Here is a 21,377-nt window from a genome sequence, read left to right on the forward strand (position 1 = left end):
CTCACACTCACACACACACACACACTATCTCTCTCTCTCTCTCTCACACACACACACACACACCCTTCTTCAATCTTTGTCTCCATCCTATTCAAGTCCATATCTCTTTCACTCTCTTCTGAGTTTCTCTCTTTCACAAACACGCACATTCATGTGCGCTCACATTCTCAAACACCCACACAGTAACAGAAAAACACGAGCACTCCCCTCCCTCCACTCATTTCCTCCTCACTCTCTCACTCAGTCATTCCTGCTTTCACACTTGCTCTGGTTGCTAGGAGACACAAAGCCACAGAAATGGGCAGGTCAGCATGGAAACAGAGGAATGCCGTGGTATGTTCTCTGGGGGCAAAGGCATGTTAGGTATGACTTAGTAACCTGTAAGCTTATAGTGAGGAGCACTGATGTGCACAGTATGTACATCTCACCTTTGAGAGGTCCACGAGTGTGTTGGCTTGGTCACTGAGCTTCCTCTGCTCCATTTTCACACTGCGTAATCTGCAAACAGATACACACATAAAACACACAAATAGAGTTGAAACCCAGTAAATACACAGTGGTCAGCCTACAGAGTTAATCCCTTTGGGTCCAGACAACAAGCGGTCACCTTGCCTAGTTTAGCCTCATTTCTACCTGCAGTGTCCCTGGATTTGCACAAACACAGCAAAAAACATAATGTGCTTTGAAACACTATGATGTTTTGGTGAAAATAAATAAATAAATAAATAAACAAACAGCAATAAGATGGATCCATCACTGCTGAGCACAGTAGCTGTTGGGTTGAAAAAAAAAAAAGCAAAAAAAAAGCAAAAGGGGAATAAAGCCTTCAGGGAAATAAACTACGAGAAATGAAATAAAATAAAATAAATCATCTTACCTCAGTCCAATTAAAAAACAGACCATGTCTCACACTCACAACACAGTACAATAATTAATGGTTCAATCCGTGTTTTCATCAAGCCCTGTGACCTCTGATATAATGAAGGGAAGAGTGATTTTATCAGCCTCTTCCTCTATGAACTTGTGTTTCTTTTACACTGACAGGTTCAAACCTGAAAATGTACTTAGTGTTAAGTATTCACCCTCTAAATCACCCCGTTACTGTGCTTGCAGTTTGCTTTCCACCTACAGTTCACACATGTCAGGAACAGCTTTCCTGTGTTACAATTAAAAGTGGTTTGGGTCTCTTGACTTTGGCTTTTGAAGGCACTTGCTAATGTGTTCAAACTGCTCAAATCAAAGGAGCAAGAAACATTAAAGGAACATGTCATTTATATGGTAGGGTGGGGCATATTTATGCCTCTTCTAGCAAAACTAGAATTTAAATGGATCATTGAAATATGTTAGTACAGTATGTGATTAGATGATGATATACAAACCAGTATTTGTAGTTTTCACACTCATTGTTACAAACGATATAATGACCAGAGTGCCTGTAATGGAGTTCAACGCACTGATCACCCAGCTGCGCAGCTGTATTTGCCTCGAGTAAACTTGCCCTTTAGTAGATAATGAATAATTTTGTGTTTGTGAGTGTGTGCGAGGATTAGTGCATTTTATCTAATTATCAATGTGAATTTGAACTGTGGGTGAACAGAAAGTACAGCTGATTTCAAAGGATTCATCTGCTCAGCGCTATGCACAATTGTGTGCGCGTGCTTATGTGCTCAAGCATGTGGATGTGGGTGTGTGTGAGGTGTGGCCTCACTGATGTATAGCCTGGAGGAACTTCCGCTGGTGTTTGCGGACTCTGGAGTGGTCGATCTTCTTCATCAGCTTGGTGTGCTTGTAGATGAGCCATGTCTCCCTCAGCACGTTAGCCGCTGCATTCTTTATCTGTCTCCAGACAAAATACACATATGAACACATTTTATTAGCAACAGGTAGCCCTTGGCAACCAAATCAGGCAACAAGTCTGCCTGGTCTTACTTTCCCCCTCTTTAAGAATCCTTTATTGTCTCTGCAAAGAAAAATAACCCTTTTTGTCTTCTCAGAGGCTGCCCTTGTTCTCTCTGTCTCATATAAATATTCCAGCATGCGTGCCAGAGCTTTTTATGTGCACATTCACAGCTCTGTCCTTAGGGAAATTGGCAATAAGAACCAACAGGAGTCCCTCCTTCACACACTCCTCTCTTCCCTTCCTCTGTCTACATGCCAGATTATACATAGACTTATTCAGATGGACAGCATTAGCAAGGCTGGATTATGTAATTTAACATAGTTCCATCATAGTCTACTAAAACCAGCAATCTTCTGTTTAATCATAGCAACAACTAAGAGAAAGAAATGGGCCTTGAGTCACAGCTCATAAACTAGCTGTCAAAGACATTTCTCATCTCTGCTGAGAAGTCAAATTAGAGACGTAACCAATAACACGATGGTGTCTTATGGAGAAGCAGTCCAAAAAGGCTTTTTTTCTCCATTTTTTTCCTCCGACACTTCAGATGCTTTTAGTTGGGCCATCTAAATGTGAGATCACTGTGATTCAATAAAAAACTTGTTCAAAGTGTCCAAGTCGACAACATTACACAAAAGAAACAAAACTCTTTAATATGAGTCTATATCCATATCCGCCTCATATTGTGTGTATCTATAGGGTTCTACCTCATTACAACATGTGGGTCTGACACCCAATGAAGAAGGCGAGGGTGAATACTATAGTGAAGAGAGAAGGCACAAAGAAACTGTAAAAACATGAATTGAATGAGAAACTTCAAAGAGATGTTGAACACTGAACAAAGAACAATTATACCCCCGTCTGAAGAGCACACAAGACCCCGACAGCTTGGCTAATCAGCACCCATACACCCCAGTCAAGGACTGATCACTCACATACATGCCTACATGTACACTCATGCAGACGTACACACACTTCTGGCAACACATGAAGAGAGTAGAAGGCCGTGGGCCTTGCAGATGGGTTTTCAATGACACAGAGGAAGTCAAACCAAAATGGAGCTTCTGTACTACCAATATTTTGAGAGGAAATCCTCTATTATTAAGCTACTTCTACATGTTCTCACCTAAAATGAATAAAATAATTTGTATTGATATTTTAAAACACTGATTCATATAAAGTTTTACAGTGCATGTGTGTGACGAGGAAAGGTGTGACCAAAAGTGACCATAGTATACAATACACTTATACCAAGGTGTGCATAATCGTTAGGTAAGATAAAATTGTACGTTACCACGAAACCTTCAAGAAAATAGGTATAGTAAGTATGGTAAATACAGCAACCTTACAAGCAGAAGGGCTTGATGATAATCACATGTGAATGTTCCAGCTTTGCCATGTTTATCCTTCAGCAACATCCACTGTATCCTGCCTGGAGTGTCCATACATACAAGCGTCAAGTGCTTCGTGACATGGCCAAACTAAAGAAAGATAAAACACGACCTCCACTGAATAAGACCGACAAGTTGAAGCATCAATGCTGTCTGAAGAAATGTGTGAAAAATGCTTTATGGACAGATGAAATGAGAGTTACTGGATAGAGCAGATGGATGGATGTGTAGCTCGATCACTATAACGGAAAAAGGGTGACACTCAAGAGAGGAAGATATGTGCTGCCAACTATAAGAATGAGCTTTTCAGACTTCTTTAAGTTGAGTATGGACTGAAGATCAACTCCCAAATCTGCTTCAAGTTATTGAAAGATACTTTTATTCGTACTGTGATACAAAAAAGTCTTTCAGAGGGGTCATCATCTTACTAAAGATGCTCCTGAACTGCTTGCTGAGACAACAAAGATGACTGAATGCTGACATGGTAGTGTTCCTCACCTCGGCTGAGTCTTATTGAGACCTTGTTGGTGCTATATAAATGTGAAATTTACAAAGGAAGGCAATGCACTTCCTTGAACAGCATTTGAGAGTATGTGGTTGCAGCTTCAGCTAGAGTTTATTATGAAAGCTGAAACTGAGAGATTCAGTATGAGGCTCATGGCAATTATTATAAACATTAAAATGCAATATTAGTCCAAGAATGCCAAAAGTGTTATTTAACTGTCATTTCACATGGAATTTATTTGTCATGTAGGTTTAATAAATTAACAAATAAACCAGAAAATATTCCCTACAATTTACAGTACTTCTATACATTAGAGCTGGAATTATCTCGAATGTACAAAAGTACTGTACTTGATAAATATTAAACAGTGCATAATTATACATTCTTCTACTATAGACTAAATTGGCTTCATTTAGATGTTTCTGAGAATACTGTACATGTTCAACAATAAGATGATCCCGGATAAATGCATTCAGCCTAATAATAGAGACTGCAGTAGATTAAAGTTCATTACATTTGAATAGCAAAACAACACGCTAGAGCTGGAATATAAGATCCAATTTTCAGTCATTTAAATTATTTTCTAATTTACATTATAGAAATGTAAGGCCACCAAACTCCATTTATCTTGCAAACAGTAAATCATAGGTGAGCATGGGCATCACCATCATGGCATGTTGTCAGAGGGACTATAGCACTGTTGAGGGACCATTTTGTTAAACATAAATATGTATCATTTTTGGAAAGAAAAACAACAATTGAATCTCACTCATTGTAAACATTTGTTTGATTATATTTAAATGCAACACATTCTTTTAGTTTTAATGATTGACCAGACCTTTAAAAAGCGCATTCAATATCACTTTTGTCCACAGGCCTTTTGGCAGACTAATATGTCAAATCACATCCATCTCTTGATCCGTCACTGCGGGGTCAGAAAAATATGATGAATGATGACATGCTTCACGTACAAATAACAGTCACTGGTAACACCAGACTGTATCTTTTAAACACCCTACCCCTACCAATGTCAGTACCACATTAGCTATTTAATCTATCTTCCTGGGAATGAGAGTAAAAAGCTGCATCAAAAATGGCAACTACATATATGAAAATGAAAGACTCAACGTGAAGTGTTCACAATACTCTGCGAGGAACCAAACGGTGGCAGCAGCAACCATTCCTGCGCCATATGGACTGAATTTGGGCAACCAAGTTGGGGCCATATGGTCGGTTTGGGTCAAAGATCTGTTCTGGCTGCTCCCCTACATAGCACACCTTATGGCAGGTACATGTGAAATCTGTTTATTTAAGGGGTTCCCACATCTCAGCATGTTAAGCAGTTTATGACATATTGTTGAGTATAAATCAATCAGTACATAGAAAATTTTTTTAAAGAAGTTGTAATACATAGGATGACCAATATTAACAATATGTTCTATAAATGTTCCTAAATGGAGTTGAATTATATGAATACTGCTGTCATATATGAAGACATAATGAGCAAAATGAGTTTTTAAAAAAAATAAAGACAACAACAAAAGTCATGGGGATTGACCCTTCTGACCCATGTAAGCCTTAACAGGCTGTGCGTGCAATTAGCAATGATATGCCATGGTGCTTTCTAGGAGAGGAGAAAACATAAACAAACAGACCAATTACCGTGGAAACAACCTCATCCATGTGCCATAGTGACACGTGGCCTTACCTGCTCTGACCTTCCCCTCACATGTGGTACAAAACAGAAGAGACAGGTTTCACAACCCTTTAGGCAGACAAACTAGTCACATGTCTGAGCACACAAGCACAAGGAAAATATCTCCAAAGAGCAGGAGGACACACTTAAAACCAAACCACAGGTAAACCCCATGATTTAATTGTATCAGAGCATTTAATTAAAGCCCAGATATTAGGTCATTTTCACAGCACCACATACAAAATGTTACATCAACCCTGACAGTGCTGCATAAACACAGGTTGTGTCATGAAAAACTGGAAACATCTATTGAGATCAATGAATGCATTTGTGTCAAAAACAGTCTATGCCACTTGTGATCCATCTGGTGTGAGCATGAATTAAAAAGCTTTTGAAAGAAGAGTTATTTTAACTGTATGAAGTGGAAACTAGCTTTCAAGAAATCTTCAGGGGTTAGATTGCTCCCGTTTGTCTGGTGGTGTAAACATTGGAAAGCAGTGCAGCACCACCTCTTTGGTCAGAGTCCAGAGTACTCTGTGAATATTCAGAGAGGGTGAAGCCCTGAATATGCCACAGGGACATGTAAACATGCTCTAAATTAACCAATGGTCCACTGTGGATGTGGAATAAATTTCTGTGTGTATTCTTGAACAGACCTAATGTTTCCACCTTTTCAGAAACATTTCAAAGGCTTGACTTTATCAGTCATATTCAGTCAATTGACTCATTGCTTCAATGAGGTGGATTTAATAAACACTGTGGTGTGGTCAAAAGGATGGAGATGCCACTCAGATGACTGCAGTAAATGTGTCCTGCTTTGTTTTGGTTTTTTTTTTCCAGTGTGGAGTGTGCTCTGTGAATGTCTGAGGTAATCTCTGCAGATGGACTTCCAGCAGAGCTCTGAAATAACCAACACTTTAAGCTGAAGACACAGAAAACTACTGCCTTTTATACGCACCTTAAACACCGGGCCTCAAGAAAACAAGTCTTTACATCAAACACGGGCACTTCACACCTCACAGACAGGCAGCCTGCATCAACTGTTGTTTTAATTAACATTGTTTTTAATCCCATCAAGGGAGACTGCATGAGTGAGCACTAAATGAAAATTAACCCTGTGCATTGAACTCTGAATGATCCATCATCCGCTCTGATAAGGTTATCACTTATTCGGTTCACCGTTTATATGTGAATTCAAATTTCCAGCTTCTCTCATGACATTATAAAGTTGGATCTGAGGGCATAAGCACAGAGCACTCCAATGACTCAAAAGGATTTATATGAATAAGTTTGCTTTAGCCAATGTCAACAAAAAAACTATAAGTAACAACTAAAAATGATTAGTTCAGAAAACATACATCCAACAAAAAGTGATTCTTATTGTGTGTAAGGGAGCCAGAGAATATTGGGTTGCTGCCATTTTGGTTGCTGGTATACAGCCACACCCAAGACTCATTACGCCTTGATCAGATCAGCTGAATGCTTCCCCCTTTGGCATTTAACTGACATTCCTGATAATCCTTCAAAGGGAAGGTGACAGCATTTCAATGAGGTCGAAAACCAGTGTGTGTGTGTTTTCTGCCTATTTGTGTATGCACACTCGTATGATGATAGCAGGTGCTATTGTTACATTATTCATTACAAAGGTTGGACTGATTGTGTTCCCTTGTTACGATGATACGGCAAAGAATAGTCACAGCCATGTATATCAATAAAGACACAACAGCATTGTTCATTGGTCTGTAAGTGAAAGAAGGAAGGAGATAATTACAGCTACACAAACTGTAGACCCTTTCAAGGAAATGTCACCAAGCTGTTGTTCTATTATGCAAATTGTATTATGTTCTATAGTTGTATGACACCTCTGTGACTTGCTGTGAGGCTTTGTTATGATCATAATTTACTGTTATTCACTTTAAATCTGATGACATATTATTCTTAAGAACTAATGTGATGTGATCACTAACAGAACCTTCTTCATGTTTGCAATATTTTACTGATAAAATATTTAATATTCTAGGATAAAATGAAAAACGTCTGGACTTCATGTGAATTTTTCTAATCTTGACATCTGTGATTTCCAGTGAGGTGTTCCACAGGTTATATTTGTCGTTAAATGCAAAGAGTATGCGGAAAACAAATACCTACACATACATTTATTTACAAAAAAGATGTAGTTAATATTAAACAAAAAATAATGTGAAATTAGAAAAGACAGGGTCATTTCTTTTTGTACATTAAACAAAAAGAGTTGAGTTTAATTACACTAAGAGGAGTTGCTGCAAAACCAAGATGGAAAACTGTCTTCAAAAGGAAATGATAGAAGAAATGATTATTATAAAAAAAAACTTCCGCCAGTTCGTATCTTTGATCAAACTGGTTTGCATTAAGCTTGAGCGCAAAATACAGTAGCGTTTCCAAGATTTATTAATAGCCAGATAAGCAGTTGACAGTAAAATTATTTTAAAGTCAATGACTTTAAATAACTTTCTAAAATAAGCTTAGAATTTGTTGTTGATTGCCTGGTGAGAAGGATATTGTTTGGGATTTTAATCATTAGTCTTTAATTAGATCAAGGACTTCAGAATTACTTGTCTTGACTAGAAACATGACACTTTCCACTTAGAAAAAAAATTTGGTTCCACCCCTGCTATCAACAGCCAAAATGACTACTGACAATAACAGAACTGTACAAATCCAAGCAGTCACAGTTTGATTAGTTCAATGTTAAGGTTGAAATAGAAAAATATATAAAAAGGTTCAGTGATACAAATGTACAAAGAAAAAACACAGATACCTAAAATAACAGTATTAAATGCTAACCTTCCTGTTTTAATTTGTTCACTACACTGACAAGCTACAGATAAGTTTAACTTTGACCAGGTTCACTACCTTAACTACTTCACAATCACGGGACAATCCAGCTCACCAGACCTTAAACTGGATCTGATGAGCAAGCAGATCTAATCACCAGTGTAGTCCACTTCTGCCATGCTAATTCCAAAATACACAACCAGACATGGAGACATGAAAGAAAGGCTTGGAAAAACACAGTTACATCTTAATCTTTACAAAGTAATCCTCAAAACAAAACTGTTAAACGGGTTTGCCCAAACTCCAAATGGACTCAGCTAATCATAATGCAATAAATAAAATGACAGATTCAATGGTGAATTGTGAAAAAGCTGAATGATGGAAGAGTGATGCAGTGTTAAAATCCCTATATGTAGCATGAATTTTAACTGTGCTGAAAAGTTGGAGGCATGATTTGTTTTAAATAGTAAACATTTGTTCTTCCGTGTTTCTGTTGGGAGTTGCTGTGGGAGTCACTCTTCCATCAGAATTCCTCCATTATTCTCCAAATTCAAACAGCACTGACTGCTGTCTACTTCGGATGACAGACAAAAACAATTCAGACAAAAAGAAAACATCTCTTTAAATTAGAGTTTGGGAGTGTATCGGGAGTACTGAGGTATTGAGTATGCAGCCCCTCTAATAAGGGTCTGTTTGGTCTCTGCAACCAGTGTAAGAGATGGTTTGCAGGCGAGTGAGAGCTCCTCCAAATCCAAGACCATGGTCCTCAGTCAGAAAGGGTGAAGTGACTTTCCAGAGTCAGGAATGAGATCCTGCCTTGAGTGGAGGCTTTCAAGTATCTCAAGGTCTTTTCGGGGAAGACTGGAGTGAGCTTCTGCAGTCATGTGGGTGACAGAGCTAAGCTTAAAGGTAAAGGTCTCAATTTACTGATTTATCTACGTTCCCATCCTAATCTATAGTCATGATGGGTTGTGACCAAAATAACGCAGATTGTGGATACAGTTGTCCAAAATAAGTTTCCTCCACAGAGTATATGGCAGGAATGCCCAATTCTGGTCCTCGAGATATGCCGCATACAGTCTTTTTAGATGCAAACCTTCTCCAACACACCTGAGTCAAATGGCTAAATTCTCTCTTCTGCATATCAATCAGTTCTGCAGAGACCCAGTTATAAGCCATTCATCTAATTCAGGTGTGTTGGACAAAGGCTGGATCTAAAAGTTGCAGGATGGAAGATATTGAGGACTGAACTTGGGCACCACTATTATATGCAATCTTCCTTAGAGATGGGGTGAGAAACTTGGTCATCCAGGAGGCTCAGAGTTGAGCTGCTGCTACTCCACATCGAAAAACCCAGATCAGGTGGTGGCTGGTTAGGAAGCTTCCTGGAGCCTCCCTGGTGAGGTGTTCTGGGCACATCCCACCAGGAAGAGGCCTTTAGGAAGACCCAGGCCATGCTGGAGAGACTATGTCCTTCAGCTTGCAGGGGGACACCTCAGGATTCCCCTGGATGAGCTGAAAGAAGTGATTGGGGAAATCTGGACTTTCTCCTTGAGCTGCTACACATGCATCCCAACCTTGGAAAAGTGGTGGATGAGAATATGGATGGATAAATGAATGTACTTAGGTATATTCTTGAGTCAATTTCTTTCTGTCTATGCATTTGAGGACAAGGATAGTCCAATCAAATGGCCATGACAAGCTATAGATATAACTCAGTTGTGCATCTAACTATATTGGGCACCAGCAGCTATGGATGGGTCTGGAGAGCATTTTATTATTTAGGAAAAAAATGTATAATTGGTCAGAAAATACCATTTTTTCTTCTCTTCTGACAGATGTGTAACCAAAGATTTTATGAATGAAAGGTTTGATTGTAAAAGGATAACTGACATATTTCACTTGCAAAAAATTGTAGAACAACAGTTTTCTTCCAAAATGCTTCAACAAATGACTCAACATAAGGTTTGATGTATCAAACCATCTAACCATCAAATTGCTACATTAAACAAAATGTTCACCAACTAAACATCTGTTGATCAGCACAATATAAAAAGTACATGTGAGGCTAATGCTTAAATAATCCTTCTGTTTTGAAAAACAGCATCCAAACTTAAAAGGCTAAAGTCAACATTGATCTGCCATAACTGTACCAGTAATTACTTTTAGTAATTTTTCCAGTCAACATTAAAAAAGCACAGCTGGTTTACATATAAGTAAATACCAGATCATACACACAAACGTGTACACAAACACACACTCATGTTGCACATTATTAAGGGTGTCAAATGTCTTGTGAAAACAAGACGTTGTTTGATCTGAGTAGGGACGGCAGATGAAGTGAACCTGACTCCAATAAATACAGAGCATGTTTGCCTCCTCTGTCGATATTTTATCCACACTCAAATTATTGATCATCCTACCCCGTTCCATCACCCAGATAACCCTGCTGCCATAATGCACCCTACATATTTGATATGGGAGCTATTTTTATAACTTGGGTCTTTCAGCGATATGAAAAATTGAAAAGGACTGGAGGAGGATGGGAGTGAGAGATGGTGGGAAGGAGGTAGTGAGGGGGCAAGAAAAGGAGAGGACAGAGGGTGGCAGAGAGAGAGAGAGAGAGAGAGAGAGAGAGAGAGAGAGAGAGAGAGAGAGAGAGAGAGAGAGAGAGAGAGAACTAAAGGATTTACTGTAAGAGAGACAAATGTCAGAGGAAAGGGGAGGTGGAGGGATGGCCATGTGGGAGGAAAAAAATCATAGATGGAAAGAAAAAGAGAGATGGTAAGTGAGAGAGCAGCACAGAAAGAGCCTGATCGAGATGACCTTTTATTGCCTTCGCTCACTCAAATAGCATGGCACTTTGTCACAACAACACAGGCTGATAGCGTGATGAGGTGGTCAGGGAGGGTGAACAATCAGTTCATCCAGGCTCTCAACTTCACAGAAATACAAAAAGATAGTGGAGAAACACCAAAAGTATGCTCTATACCAGCGGTTCTCCACCTTTTTGCAACACAGTCTCCTTTGTAAAATATTTTTTCAGCCGAGTCCTCCCTAACCACTGCAAAGCATTTTTAGTTAAGAAAATGCATAAAATACATCACTTTGTCATTTGTGTTTGGTTTATTAAACTTTTGTTTGTGTTGTCAAGGTGACAGTGACTGACGGATATGATTTGGCTCATAACAGGTGGGGATCAATTCAAGTCGGAATGTGGGATTTTAGGAGGAAAGAAATGGTGTAAATCTAAATGTAAATTCAGTTCATGAATGTGCACTTACATTTTTAAAAATATATGAAATGTTTATATAATATTATATATATATTATTTTATTTAAGGATGTTTTGAAGAAAACATAAAAAGATTTTTTTTTTTAAATTTCAAGTACCCCCTGGAATGCCTTGAAGTACCCCCAGGGGTACACGTACCCCCATTTGAGAAACAGTGCTCTATACAAGAGACAGCTTTGCTTTATCTCTGCTACAGCACAGCAGCCTCATTCACACTATTGACAACACACAAGCCTACACACCCTCTTGGTGAGTTGTGTGTCCATCATGAAGTTATGAACATGCTTCTCGGCCTTGGTCAGCTCCAGCTTCCTGGCTACCACGGCAACCACCAGAGCCGTACAGCCCGCACCCTACAAGACAAAAAGGGAAGAAAAGGAGAAGCGAAAGAAACAGTGAGTAGTGCAGATGAGGTAAACTGACTTTTGGATAGAGAATTAGCTCAGCTGATCTCAGGGAGCAAGGACAAATAATAGGACAGGACGGGATTCGAATGACAGAAGGAGAAGTGAATGGGGAGAGGATTAGGAGGGATAGCTCTGTTTCAGATCCACATTTCTTCATGTTGAGAGGCAAGCCAAGTCTATTTTAACTAGCAATCCATCTGTTGTGAGATACCCTCTATATTGCCTCAATATGAAGCTGAAAAATATGCCAGTTATAGATAAAAAAAAAAAAAAAAAAAAAAAATCAAAGATTGACACCACCTACTTTCATTTAATAATATGCTGTCGATCTGAATTACATGGTGTCAGTTTGCTCCTCTCACCAGAGGCTTGAGGCCTGCAGGACGTGTAAAAGTGTAAAACACAGACCAGTTTGTCTGTATTCCAACTCAACCCACATGGGACATATGGCAAATTCATTTGGGAGAGTGACAGCAGTCTCTCAACCAGAAAGACATGCTTGAGAGGAGAAGAGGAGCGGGAACACAAGGAGGAAGACAGACTTAATTAACTTTCAGATTAGACACTGTTTTGAATGGGGCTGCTGAGTGCTCACAGGTTCCTCTGAAGGAGCAGGCACTGAAAGGAAAGAAAGAAGGGAGGAAAAGATAAAGAGAGCGAAGAGCTATGAGTAAATATAAATGGGGATGGAAGGAAACATGGAGGGTGGTTAAAAAGAGGGATGAATGCAAGGGTGTGTGCATGCGATAGAAGGAGAGAAAGGTGGAGAAGAAGTCAATGTTAATGAGGTCACATATCTCCTGATAAGCAATGAATTAAGATTAAGAGTGTTTAATGAAAGTGTATAAGTGTCTTCCTTCCTGCTTGTAAGTGCATGCATCACATAGTGAGAGAGAAGTGGAGGGAGAGAATAAACACATATAAAAGGAAACACATGACAGAGAGCTAACTCAAGGGAGCATGCACCATTCCTGAAATGTGTAGAAAAGTACACATTGTGCAGACTTGAAAGACAAGTTAGTTGGGTCCAGTGAAATGCAACCCACAAATAGGCATTAGTGCCCACATCTATATACTCACCCAGTCTGTGTTTATCCAAAAACTATGAATAAAATATGATGAGAGCAAGAGGAAAACCCACAGAGCATCCATACAAGTCTGTGCTTAAGGAAAAAATCCCTCAATCAACAAGCAGTGTCAAGCTCTGTGTGCGTGCAGAGAGATGTGTTTGTGCAGGAGTTCAAAATTGTTCTCTTTGGTCAGAAACAGTAGGGGACTGATTGGTTCATCAAGACAAGCCCTGTATGTATGTGCATGCATGTGTTAGCGAGTGTGTGTGGGAGTGAGTTTGTTTGTGTATACGCCTGTATCCATTTGATTCCAGCAGGGTTCCCTGCACAATCTCCACACAGTCACACGGCTGACGATGGCTGTGCTGCTGTGATTTGTTTCCTACGCCTGTCTGGGTGTTTCCCTCACTTCCTCCAGTACAGCACAACCTTCTACCTAGGTGTCAGAAAATTGGGAATCACCCATCTGTGCTTATCTGTTACATCCACACACTCCAGGTGAAATCTTTCAACTTCAGCTTCAAGCGAAAAACAAGCAGCAGAAAACAGTTTCAAAACAGGTCATGAAAAGCCTAAAAGGCTTGAAATCCAGCTTCTGTCTTTTAACCTGAGGAACTCAAACAGTATATATTAAGCAGTTGCTGAATTAAAAATGATTCCTTAAACCTGCATTCTTTCTGGTGGTGAAGAAGACAAAAGTATGACTGATTGTTAAAGGTTGTATGTTAAATTTACCATATTTTTTGCAAGATTTACTTCTGTGAACATTGTCATAATGAGTTAAATGTCTCAGTTTCTAGTCAATAATGGGATACAGTGTTACTTTCTGTAAACAATGGACCCATTTAAATAAAACACTTGATAAACCAAAGTTTGATTAATTGTGTGGTTACTTCTACCTTATATGCATGTCTAAACAAATAGGTGATGTTACCATATTTTATCCATGGGCCATAGAAGTACTTTGTTTAGATGGCATTAATTAAACCTTTAAAACCTAATCTCTGCTCATGAAAATGATACGTTAAAAAAATTATTTTTGCTTTCAGGTCAATTAGATTAAACCCTTCACCTTTGCTTCATTTAATATCTGCACATATATCATATTAAATTGAACCCTGCTTCACCCATTGCTCCACTGAAACACCCCTGAAGTTCCCATCATGTCTGTGTTATCAAAGGGCTAATAACATGTTGCTAAAATTGAAAAATAAAAAAATTGTTTCCTGCTGTCAGCTTTGTCATGGCCTATGTTGCAAGTTGACATGATTGGTTTTTCACATTTTTACTAAATAAATCCTAGCTGTCCAAACTAATGGGTTATATATGTATTTTCCTTGGAATGCTGCTATTAATGGGCAGAAATTCTAAACCATGACCCTAATCACTTATTTCAGTCATGGCATGTCTTCTTGGATAAAAAAGGAGCCCAATCCAAATTACATGGAGTTCGTGAGGTGCAGATTTTAAGGGAGTTGAAATGTCTGATATTGACATTCTTTATAAAATCATAAATGCATAAATGAACATCCAAAAAGTTAGATATAACCTGAAAGGCAAATAATAGTTTTTTTATTTTATTTTTTTTATAAACTTTTCAGGAATGTATGCATTTCACAAATTAGTTCGAAGTACAAGTCTTAGCTTGACTCTGTACTATATCCTGCTCAGCTGCTATACTGCAAAATGGTGGTCTTAATCAATAACCAAGCAATTCTGGTATTTTAATCAGGCTTTAATGAAAAACATAGATGATCTATTGACAAAGTCAAAACTATGTTTCTATTGGTGTGTGGTGGGGTGGAGCTGCCTTGCCAGCACTTACATTCAGTGCAAGAATATTGAAGCAATGGCTGATGAAGCTAAAATGTAGAATTTTCTGTAATAATCATTCAACCATTTAACTGCAAGTGTAACTCCTATCCCAGCTTACCTCCCTATTACAACTGCATCCAACCACTTTGTCATTACCGTAATTTATGTGCTAACACACCTGGCCCTAGTTATTGGTGCAAATGCTGTTGACTCTTGCATTAATAAACACTTAAATGTTTACAACAGAACACCATTATTCAATATGATTCAATTTAGAAATTCACCTTTTTCAGAATGTAAATGCAAAAGATAGCTAATTGTATTCACATCATTTTGTAGCAGTCTACCCTACTAGCATCCACCCCCTGAGAACAACACACAACTACCCACGTGTACACACTAACACCCGGAACACCCCCAGGTAGCCTCAGGGCTGTGGTATATTCCAAAAATGTTGGTTTTCATGGGTTGTCATAGAAACATCAGTGAACATTTCTTCCACACAAAGTCATTACAATAATTCTCAACCAAGAAGAAGGAAAAGAAAAAAAGAAAAAACAGAACAAAAACAAAAACAAACATGCCCTGTTTTCTGTTTCTTGATCTTGTTTTTGCAGTGTTGGTTTTCCACGACCTGGTGCACTTGGTCTCTCTCAAGCATGAGATATACCTCTTTCTGTCTATCCACATACCCACTCCCCATCTGATGATCAACAAAAATAAAACACTCTGACCACTCTGAGGACATTGTGTTTGTGTGTGACATGAGAGGAGAACATGTGTGGGAGAATATGAGAGTGTATGTCAAGTTCTGTGTCAGTGTTGCGTGGGGGCTGCAGTCTGTAGCAGTGGGTTTGGGACTATCTGTATCCACCCCCTATTTTATGTCTGTATGTGTTACAGTAAGAGATGTACTCTATCTCAAACATCCATTGAATGATTCACCCGGCAAATGGGGTTCTGTGTGTTTCTTTGTGAAAGTGTGTGTTTATTCACACATTTAATGGACCACACGGTGAAGAAAGTAGGTGAGCTGGCAAATACAGAGGTTGGACTCAGTGAAGATGAAAGAATACACATGCAGATTACAGGAGTTATGGGGCTGAGAAATCCACCTGAATCATCCATCTCGATTTAACTGAATGCTTTCAAAGATAAACAAACACAGTGGAAGATACATAGATAAAAATGTCTGAAGGTTTCTATTTTAGAGTTATTGTAGGTATTTTCTCAGTCACTATTTGTATTTGAAACTGAGTCTTAAGTCCTCTTGAACTCTCCTCAGTAGTGTTAATTTATTTTTGGTGCAATTAAACACAACAATCAAGTGAAGTTTATGTTTGTTTTCAAATGGAGTAAGATAATTGCTGTAGTAAAGGTAAAAGCAGTGAATGCCATCTATGTTGGACCACTATCTTCTTTTCTTAGTTTATCTTAAATACCTGGGTTATTGGGGTTAAATCACTTTATTCATTTACTTTATTTAGCCATTAGCCGACCTTTAAACTAGGATTTTCAAACAGAAATGGGGTTGCAGTCCTTTCTTTCCAGTGTAAAAGGAACAAACCAATCTTTATCACACTATTATGATGCCTTCCTTGCCCATCCCTTCATTACATAATAATAATAACAATAATAATAAGGAGAATAAGAATAATAATAAGAAATTTTATTAGAAGTGTCTTTTAGGACACTCATTATGCATCATTAATAGAGGCACCACCAATAGGACATATTACAGAAAAGAAGATGTAAAAATTAGGTGAGGTCCAAGAGCTATGTACAAATTAAGTTTATTTTAAAAAAGGAGAACTGTCTATGGATCAACATAAAATGTAGTGATTCAAGTTTTAACAAAGCTAATTTTTTTTATCTTGGGGGTGGGGGATATCTAATTAGAGTGATAGCAGACTAATTTAATTTCAGTAATGATTACTTTTATACAGGTTTTACAACATATTTACTTATAGCTTTACATTGATTGGGGTTTTATTTGTTTACATGATTTATTTTTAACTTTTAGTTTCTAAATTAAGATATTTTTCAAAATTATTGATTAAATAATCTATACCTTGCTCATTATTTGCTCAGCCAATAGACATCCCAGTCTTCAAAATCAAATGCACCAATGCCCTTTTTCATGTTGATTTGCATATTTTTAATGCTTTTTTTTTTTCTTCATTTCATTGTTTCCAAAGTTTCAACCAAACCTTCTGGTGATATTGTAGGGATTAAGTGATATAAAATTTCACTCTGTCAGGTGAGCACTCAGGGTCAGATTTACTAAAATCCCAATTTGCGAGCAGTAATTTCCGTGTGCGATCTAGAAATTTGCGCGTGGGGCCGAACCACAGTTTACAGGTGATGGACTAAGAGTGATTGGATGAATGGGCTGCACGTGCAAAAATGTTTGAGACTCCATATTTACATAAGGGTTTTGGGTGTGACACGATTTGCAGCATGGTGAGTTTGGAGAGAAATCACGACCTACACGGCAAAGACACTAGACTGCCACACACAAAAATGCTATATGGGATCAAATTAAAGAAAAAGTTGATGCTGTTGGCAAAATGATGCGAACGGGTGATGAAATAAACAGATGGTAAAAAGACTTTAGAAGATAAACAAAAGGAAAATTGGCATATGATAAAACAGGTGGAGGTGTGTATAAATGTGACACAGTCTCTTGTTTCTAATACAGGCATAATTTTTTTTCACAAGGATTTGTAATAAATTGACCCACTTACAAGCCAGCTGTCTAAAGAACTTGGAGAACAGAAGCCTGTATTTCAAAAATAAAAGAATCACGCATTGACTTGAGATATGGGTGTAATCATTTGCTCCTATTACTCTAAGAAATCCAGCTACTGGGAAAAAACGAAAACTTGTCTGGTCTCAGTAAATGTTTGGATATTTCCTGCTTGTGACAATAACCATAACCATGTGTGCAATTACGCACACAGAGTTTGCACCTTCTTTTGAAATGTGTTAAATATGCACTACCAGTCAAAAGTTTGGACACACTTTTCCATGAAATCCAATGGGAAAGTGTGTCCAAACTTTTGATTGGTCATATACGCACAGTCTGGTCCCTCCCCAAGCACGGCTCATAGACCCCTATGATGACGACCAACCTGGGCATGAATGTTCCCTTGCCCGGACGCGGGTTACCGGGACCCCCCTCTGGAGCCAGGCCTGGAGGCGGGGTACGAGAGCGAGCGTCTGGTGGCCGGGCCTTCGCCCATGGGGCCTGGTCGGGCTCAGCCCGAAAGGGTTACATGGGCCCCACCTCCCGTGGGCTCACCATCTGCGGGAGGAGCCGTAGGGGTCGGGTGCAATGTGAGCTGGGTGGCAGCAAGGGGCGGGGACCCTGGCGGTCCGATCCCCGGCTGCAGAAGCTGGCCCTGGGGACGTGGAACGTCACCTCTCTGGTGGGGAAGGAGCCTGAGCTTGTGCGCGAGGTTGAGCGGTTCCGACTAGATATAGTTGGACTCACCTCGACGCATGGCTTGGGCTCTGGAACCAGTACCCTCGAGAGGGGCTGGACCTTCTTCCACTCTGGAGTTGCTCATGGTGAGAGGCGCCGAGCAGGTGTGGGCATTCTCATCAGCCCCCAGCTTGGTGCCTGCATGTTGGGGTTTACCCCGGTGGATGAAAGGGTAGTTTCCCTCCGCCTCCGGGTGGGGGGACGGGTCCTGACTGTTGTCTGTGCTTATGCACCGAACAGCAGTTCAGAGTACCCACCCTTTCTGGGGTCCTTGGAGGGAGTGCTGGAGGGTGCTCCTTCTGGGGACTCCATTGTTCTGCTGGGGGACTTCAATGCTCACGTGGGCAATGACAGTGAGACCTGGAGGGGAGTGATTGGGAGGCATGCCCCCCCCCCTCTGAACCCAAATGGTGTTTTGTTATTGGACTTCTGTGCTCGTCATGGATTGTCTATAACGAACACCATGTTCCAACATAAGAGTGTCCATATGTACACCTGGCATCAGGATTCCCTGGGCCGCAGTTCAATGATCGACTTTGTAGTCGTATCGTCGGACCTGCGGCCACATGCCTTGGACACTCGGGTGAAGAGGGGGGCGGAGCTGTCAACTGATCACCACCTGGTGGTGAGTTGGCTCAGATGGTGGGGGAGGAAGCCAGTCAGAGCTGGCAGGCCCAAACGTGTTGTGAGGGTCTGCTGGGAACGTCTGGCTGAGTCCCCTGTCAGAGCGAGCTTCAACTCCCACCTTCAGCAGAGCTTCGAACATGTCCCGAGTGAGGCGGGGGACATTGAGTCCGAATGGGCTGTGTTCCGTGCCTCTATTGCTGAGGCGGCTGGAGACAGCTGATGGGTACCGACGGGCTAAGCGGCATGCGGCTTCGGCTGTTGCCGAGGCAAAAACTCGGGCATGGGAGGAGTTCGGCGAGGCCATGGAGAAAGACTTCCGGACGGCTTCGAGGAGATTCTGGTCCACCATCCGGCGGCTCAGGAGGGGGAAGCAGTGCTCCATCAATACTGTGTACAGTGGAGGTGGGGAGCTGCTGACCTCAACTCGGGACGTTGTGGGTCGGTGGAGGGAATACTTCGAAGACCTCCTCAATCCTACCAACACATCTTCCCATGAGGGAGCAGAGCTGGTGGACTCAGGGGTGGACTCTCCTATCTCTGGGGCTGAAGTCGCTGAGGTGGTCAAAAAGCTCCTTGGCGGCAAGGCCCCGGGGGTGGATGAGATCCGCCCGGAGTTCCTTAAGGCTCTGGATGCTATGGGGCTGTCCTGGCTGACACGCCTCTGCAGCATCGCGTGGACATCGGGGGCAGTACCGCTGGATTGGCAGACTGGGGTGGTGGTCCCCCTTTTTAAGAAGGGGGACCGGAGGGTGTGTTCCAATTACAGGGGAATCACACTCCTCAGCCTCCCTGGTAAGGTCTATTCAGGGGTCCTGGAGAGGAGGGTCCGCCGGATAGTCGAATCCCGGATTGAGGAGGAGCAGTGTGGTTTTCGTCCTGGTCGCGGAACAGTGGACCAGCTCTATACCCTCTCTGGGCTCCTGGAGGGGGCATGGGAGTTTGCCCAACCAGTCTACATGTGCTTTGTGGACCTGGAGAAGGCATTCGACCATGTCCCCCGGGGGCTCCTGTGGGGGGTACTCCGGGAGTATGGTGTACCAGACCCCCTTGTACGAGCTGTCCGGTCCCTGTACGACAGGTGTCAGAGCTTGGTCCGCATTGCCGGTAGTAAGTCGGATTCGTTTCCGGTGAGGGTTGGACTCCGCCAAGGCTGCCCTTTATCACAGATTCTGTTCATAACTTATATGGACAGAATTTCTAGGCGCAGCCGAGGGGTTGAGGGGATCCGACTTGGTGGCCTCAGGATTGGGTCCCTGCTTTTTGCGGATGACGTGGTCCTGTTGGCTTCGTCTGGTCGTGATCTCCAGCTCTCGCTTGAGCGATTCGCGGCCGAGTGTGAAGCGGCTGGGATGAGAATCAGCACCTCAAAATCTGAGACCATGGTCCTCAGCCGGAATAGGGTGGATTGCCCTCTCCGGGTCGGGAGTCAGGTCCTGCCTCAAGTGGAGGAGTTTAAATATCTCGGGGTCTTGTTCACGAGTGAGGGAAGGATGGAGCGTGAGATCGACAGATGGATTGGTGCGGCTTCTGCAGTAATGCGGGCTCTGCGCCGGTCTGTCATGGTGAAGAAGGAGCTGAGCCAGAAGGCGAAGCTCTCGATTTATCAGTCGATCTACGTTCCTACCCTCACCTATGGTCATGAGCTGTGGGTCGTGACCGAAAGAACGAGATCTCGTATACAGGCGGCTGAAATGAGTTTCCTCCGCAGGGTGGCCAGGCTCTCCCTTAGAGATAGGGTGAGGAGCTCAGTCATCCGGGAGGGGCTCAGAGTAGAGCTGCTGCTCCTTCGCATCGAGAGGAACCAGTTGAGGTGGCTCGGGCATCTGGTCAGGATGCCTCCTGGACGCCTCCCTGGTGAGGTGTTCCAGGCACGTCCCTCTTGGAGGAGACCCCGGGGAAGACCCAGGACACGCTGGAGGGATTACATCTCTCGGCTGGCCTGGGAACGCCTCGGGATCCCCCCCGCAGAGTTGGCAAATGTGGCTGGGGAGAGGGAAGTCTGGGCTTCCCTGCTTAGGCTGCTGCCCCCGCGACCCGACCCCGGATAAGCGGCAGAAGATGGATGGATGGATGGTATACGCACAGTTTCTATGAGCAAATTAATCTCAGTTTTGATAGATCATATTGTGGCTGCTAAATTACTATATTTATATTTTCTCCTTCCAACACATGCAAAACATTTCTTTCTCCCTAATGCTATAAAAACAAAAAGCAACAAGAAGTTACCATACCCATACTTATACTTAATTTGAAATTATGTGACATTTAGCTGCAGAACCATTAAAAATCTAATTATCTTACATTTGAAAAGATAATTGCCAGAAGCCAGTAAAAAGAATAACGATAAAAAACAGAATGACGTTATGACAGAAGA

At 41.3% G+C, this 21,377-nt stretch overlaps 1 protein-coding gene across 1 annotated transcript in view; it reads right to left on the reverse strand.

The window, feature by feature from the left end:
* The window catches only part of kcnn3 (potassium intermediate/small conductance calcium-activated channel, subfamily N, member 3), a gene marked incomplete at its 3' end in the record, with an annotated part of 71,116 nt that overhangs the window by 2,084 nt on the left and 47,655 nt on the right, over positions 1-21,377 (reverse strand). Inside the window, exons 7-9 of the mRNA XM_079241327.1 lie at positions 11,840-11,950; positions 1,709-1,836; positions 429-498 (exon numbers count right to left, since the gene is read on the reverse strand). Coding sequence (XP_079097453.1) covers positions 429-498; positions 1,709-1,836; positions 11,840-11,950 — 309 coding nt within the window. The remainder of the gene's footprint in view (positions 1-428; positions 499-1,708; positions 1,837-11,839; positions 11,951-21,377) is intronic.

Source organism: Telmatherina bonti (genome assembly GCF_933228915.1).
Source record: "Telmatherina bonti genome assembly, chromosome: 5".
NCBI classification, from domain to species: Eukaryota; Metazoa; Chordata; class Actinopteri; order Atheriniformes; family Telmatherinidae; genus Telmatherina; species Telmatherina bonti.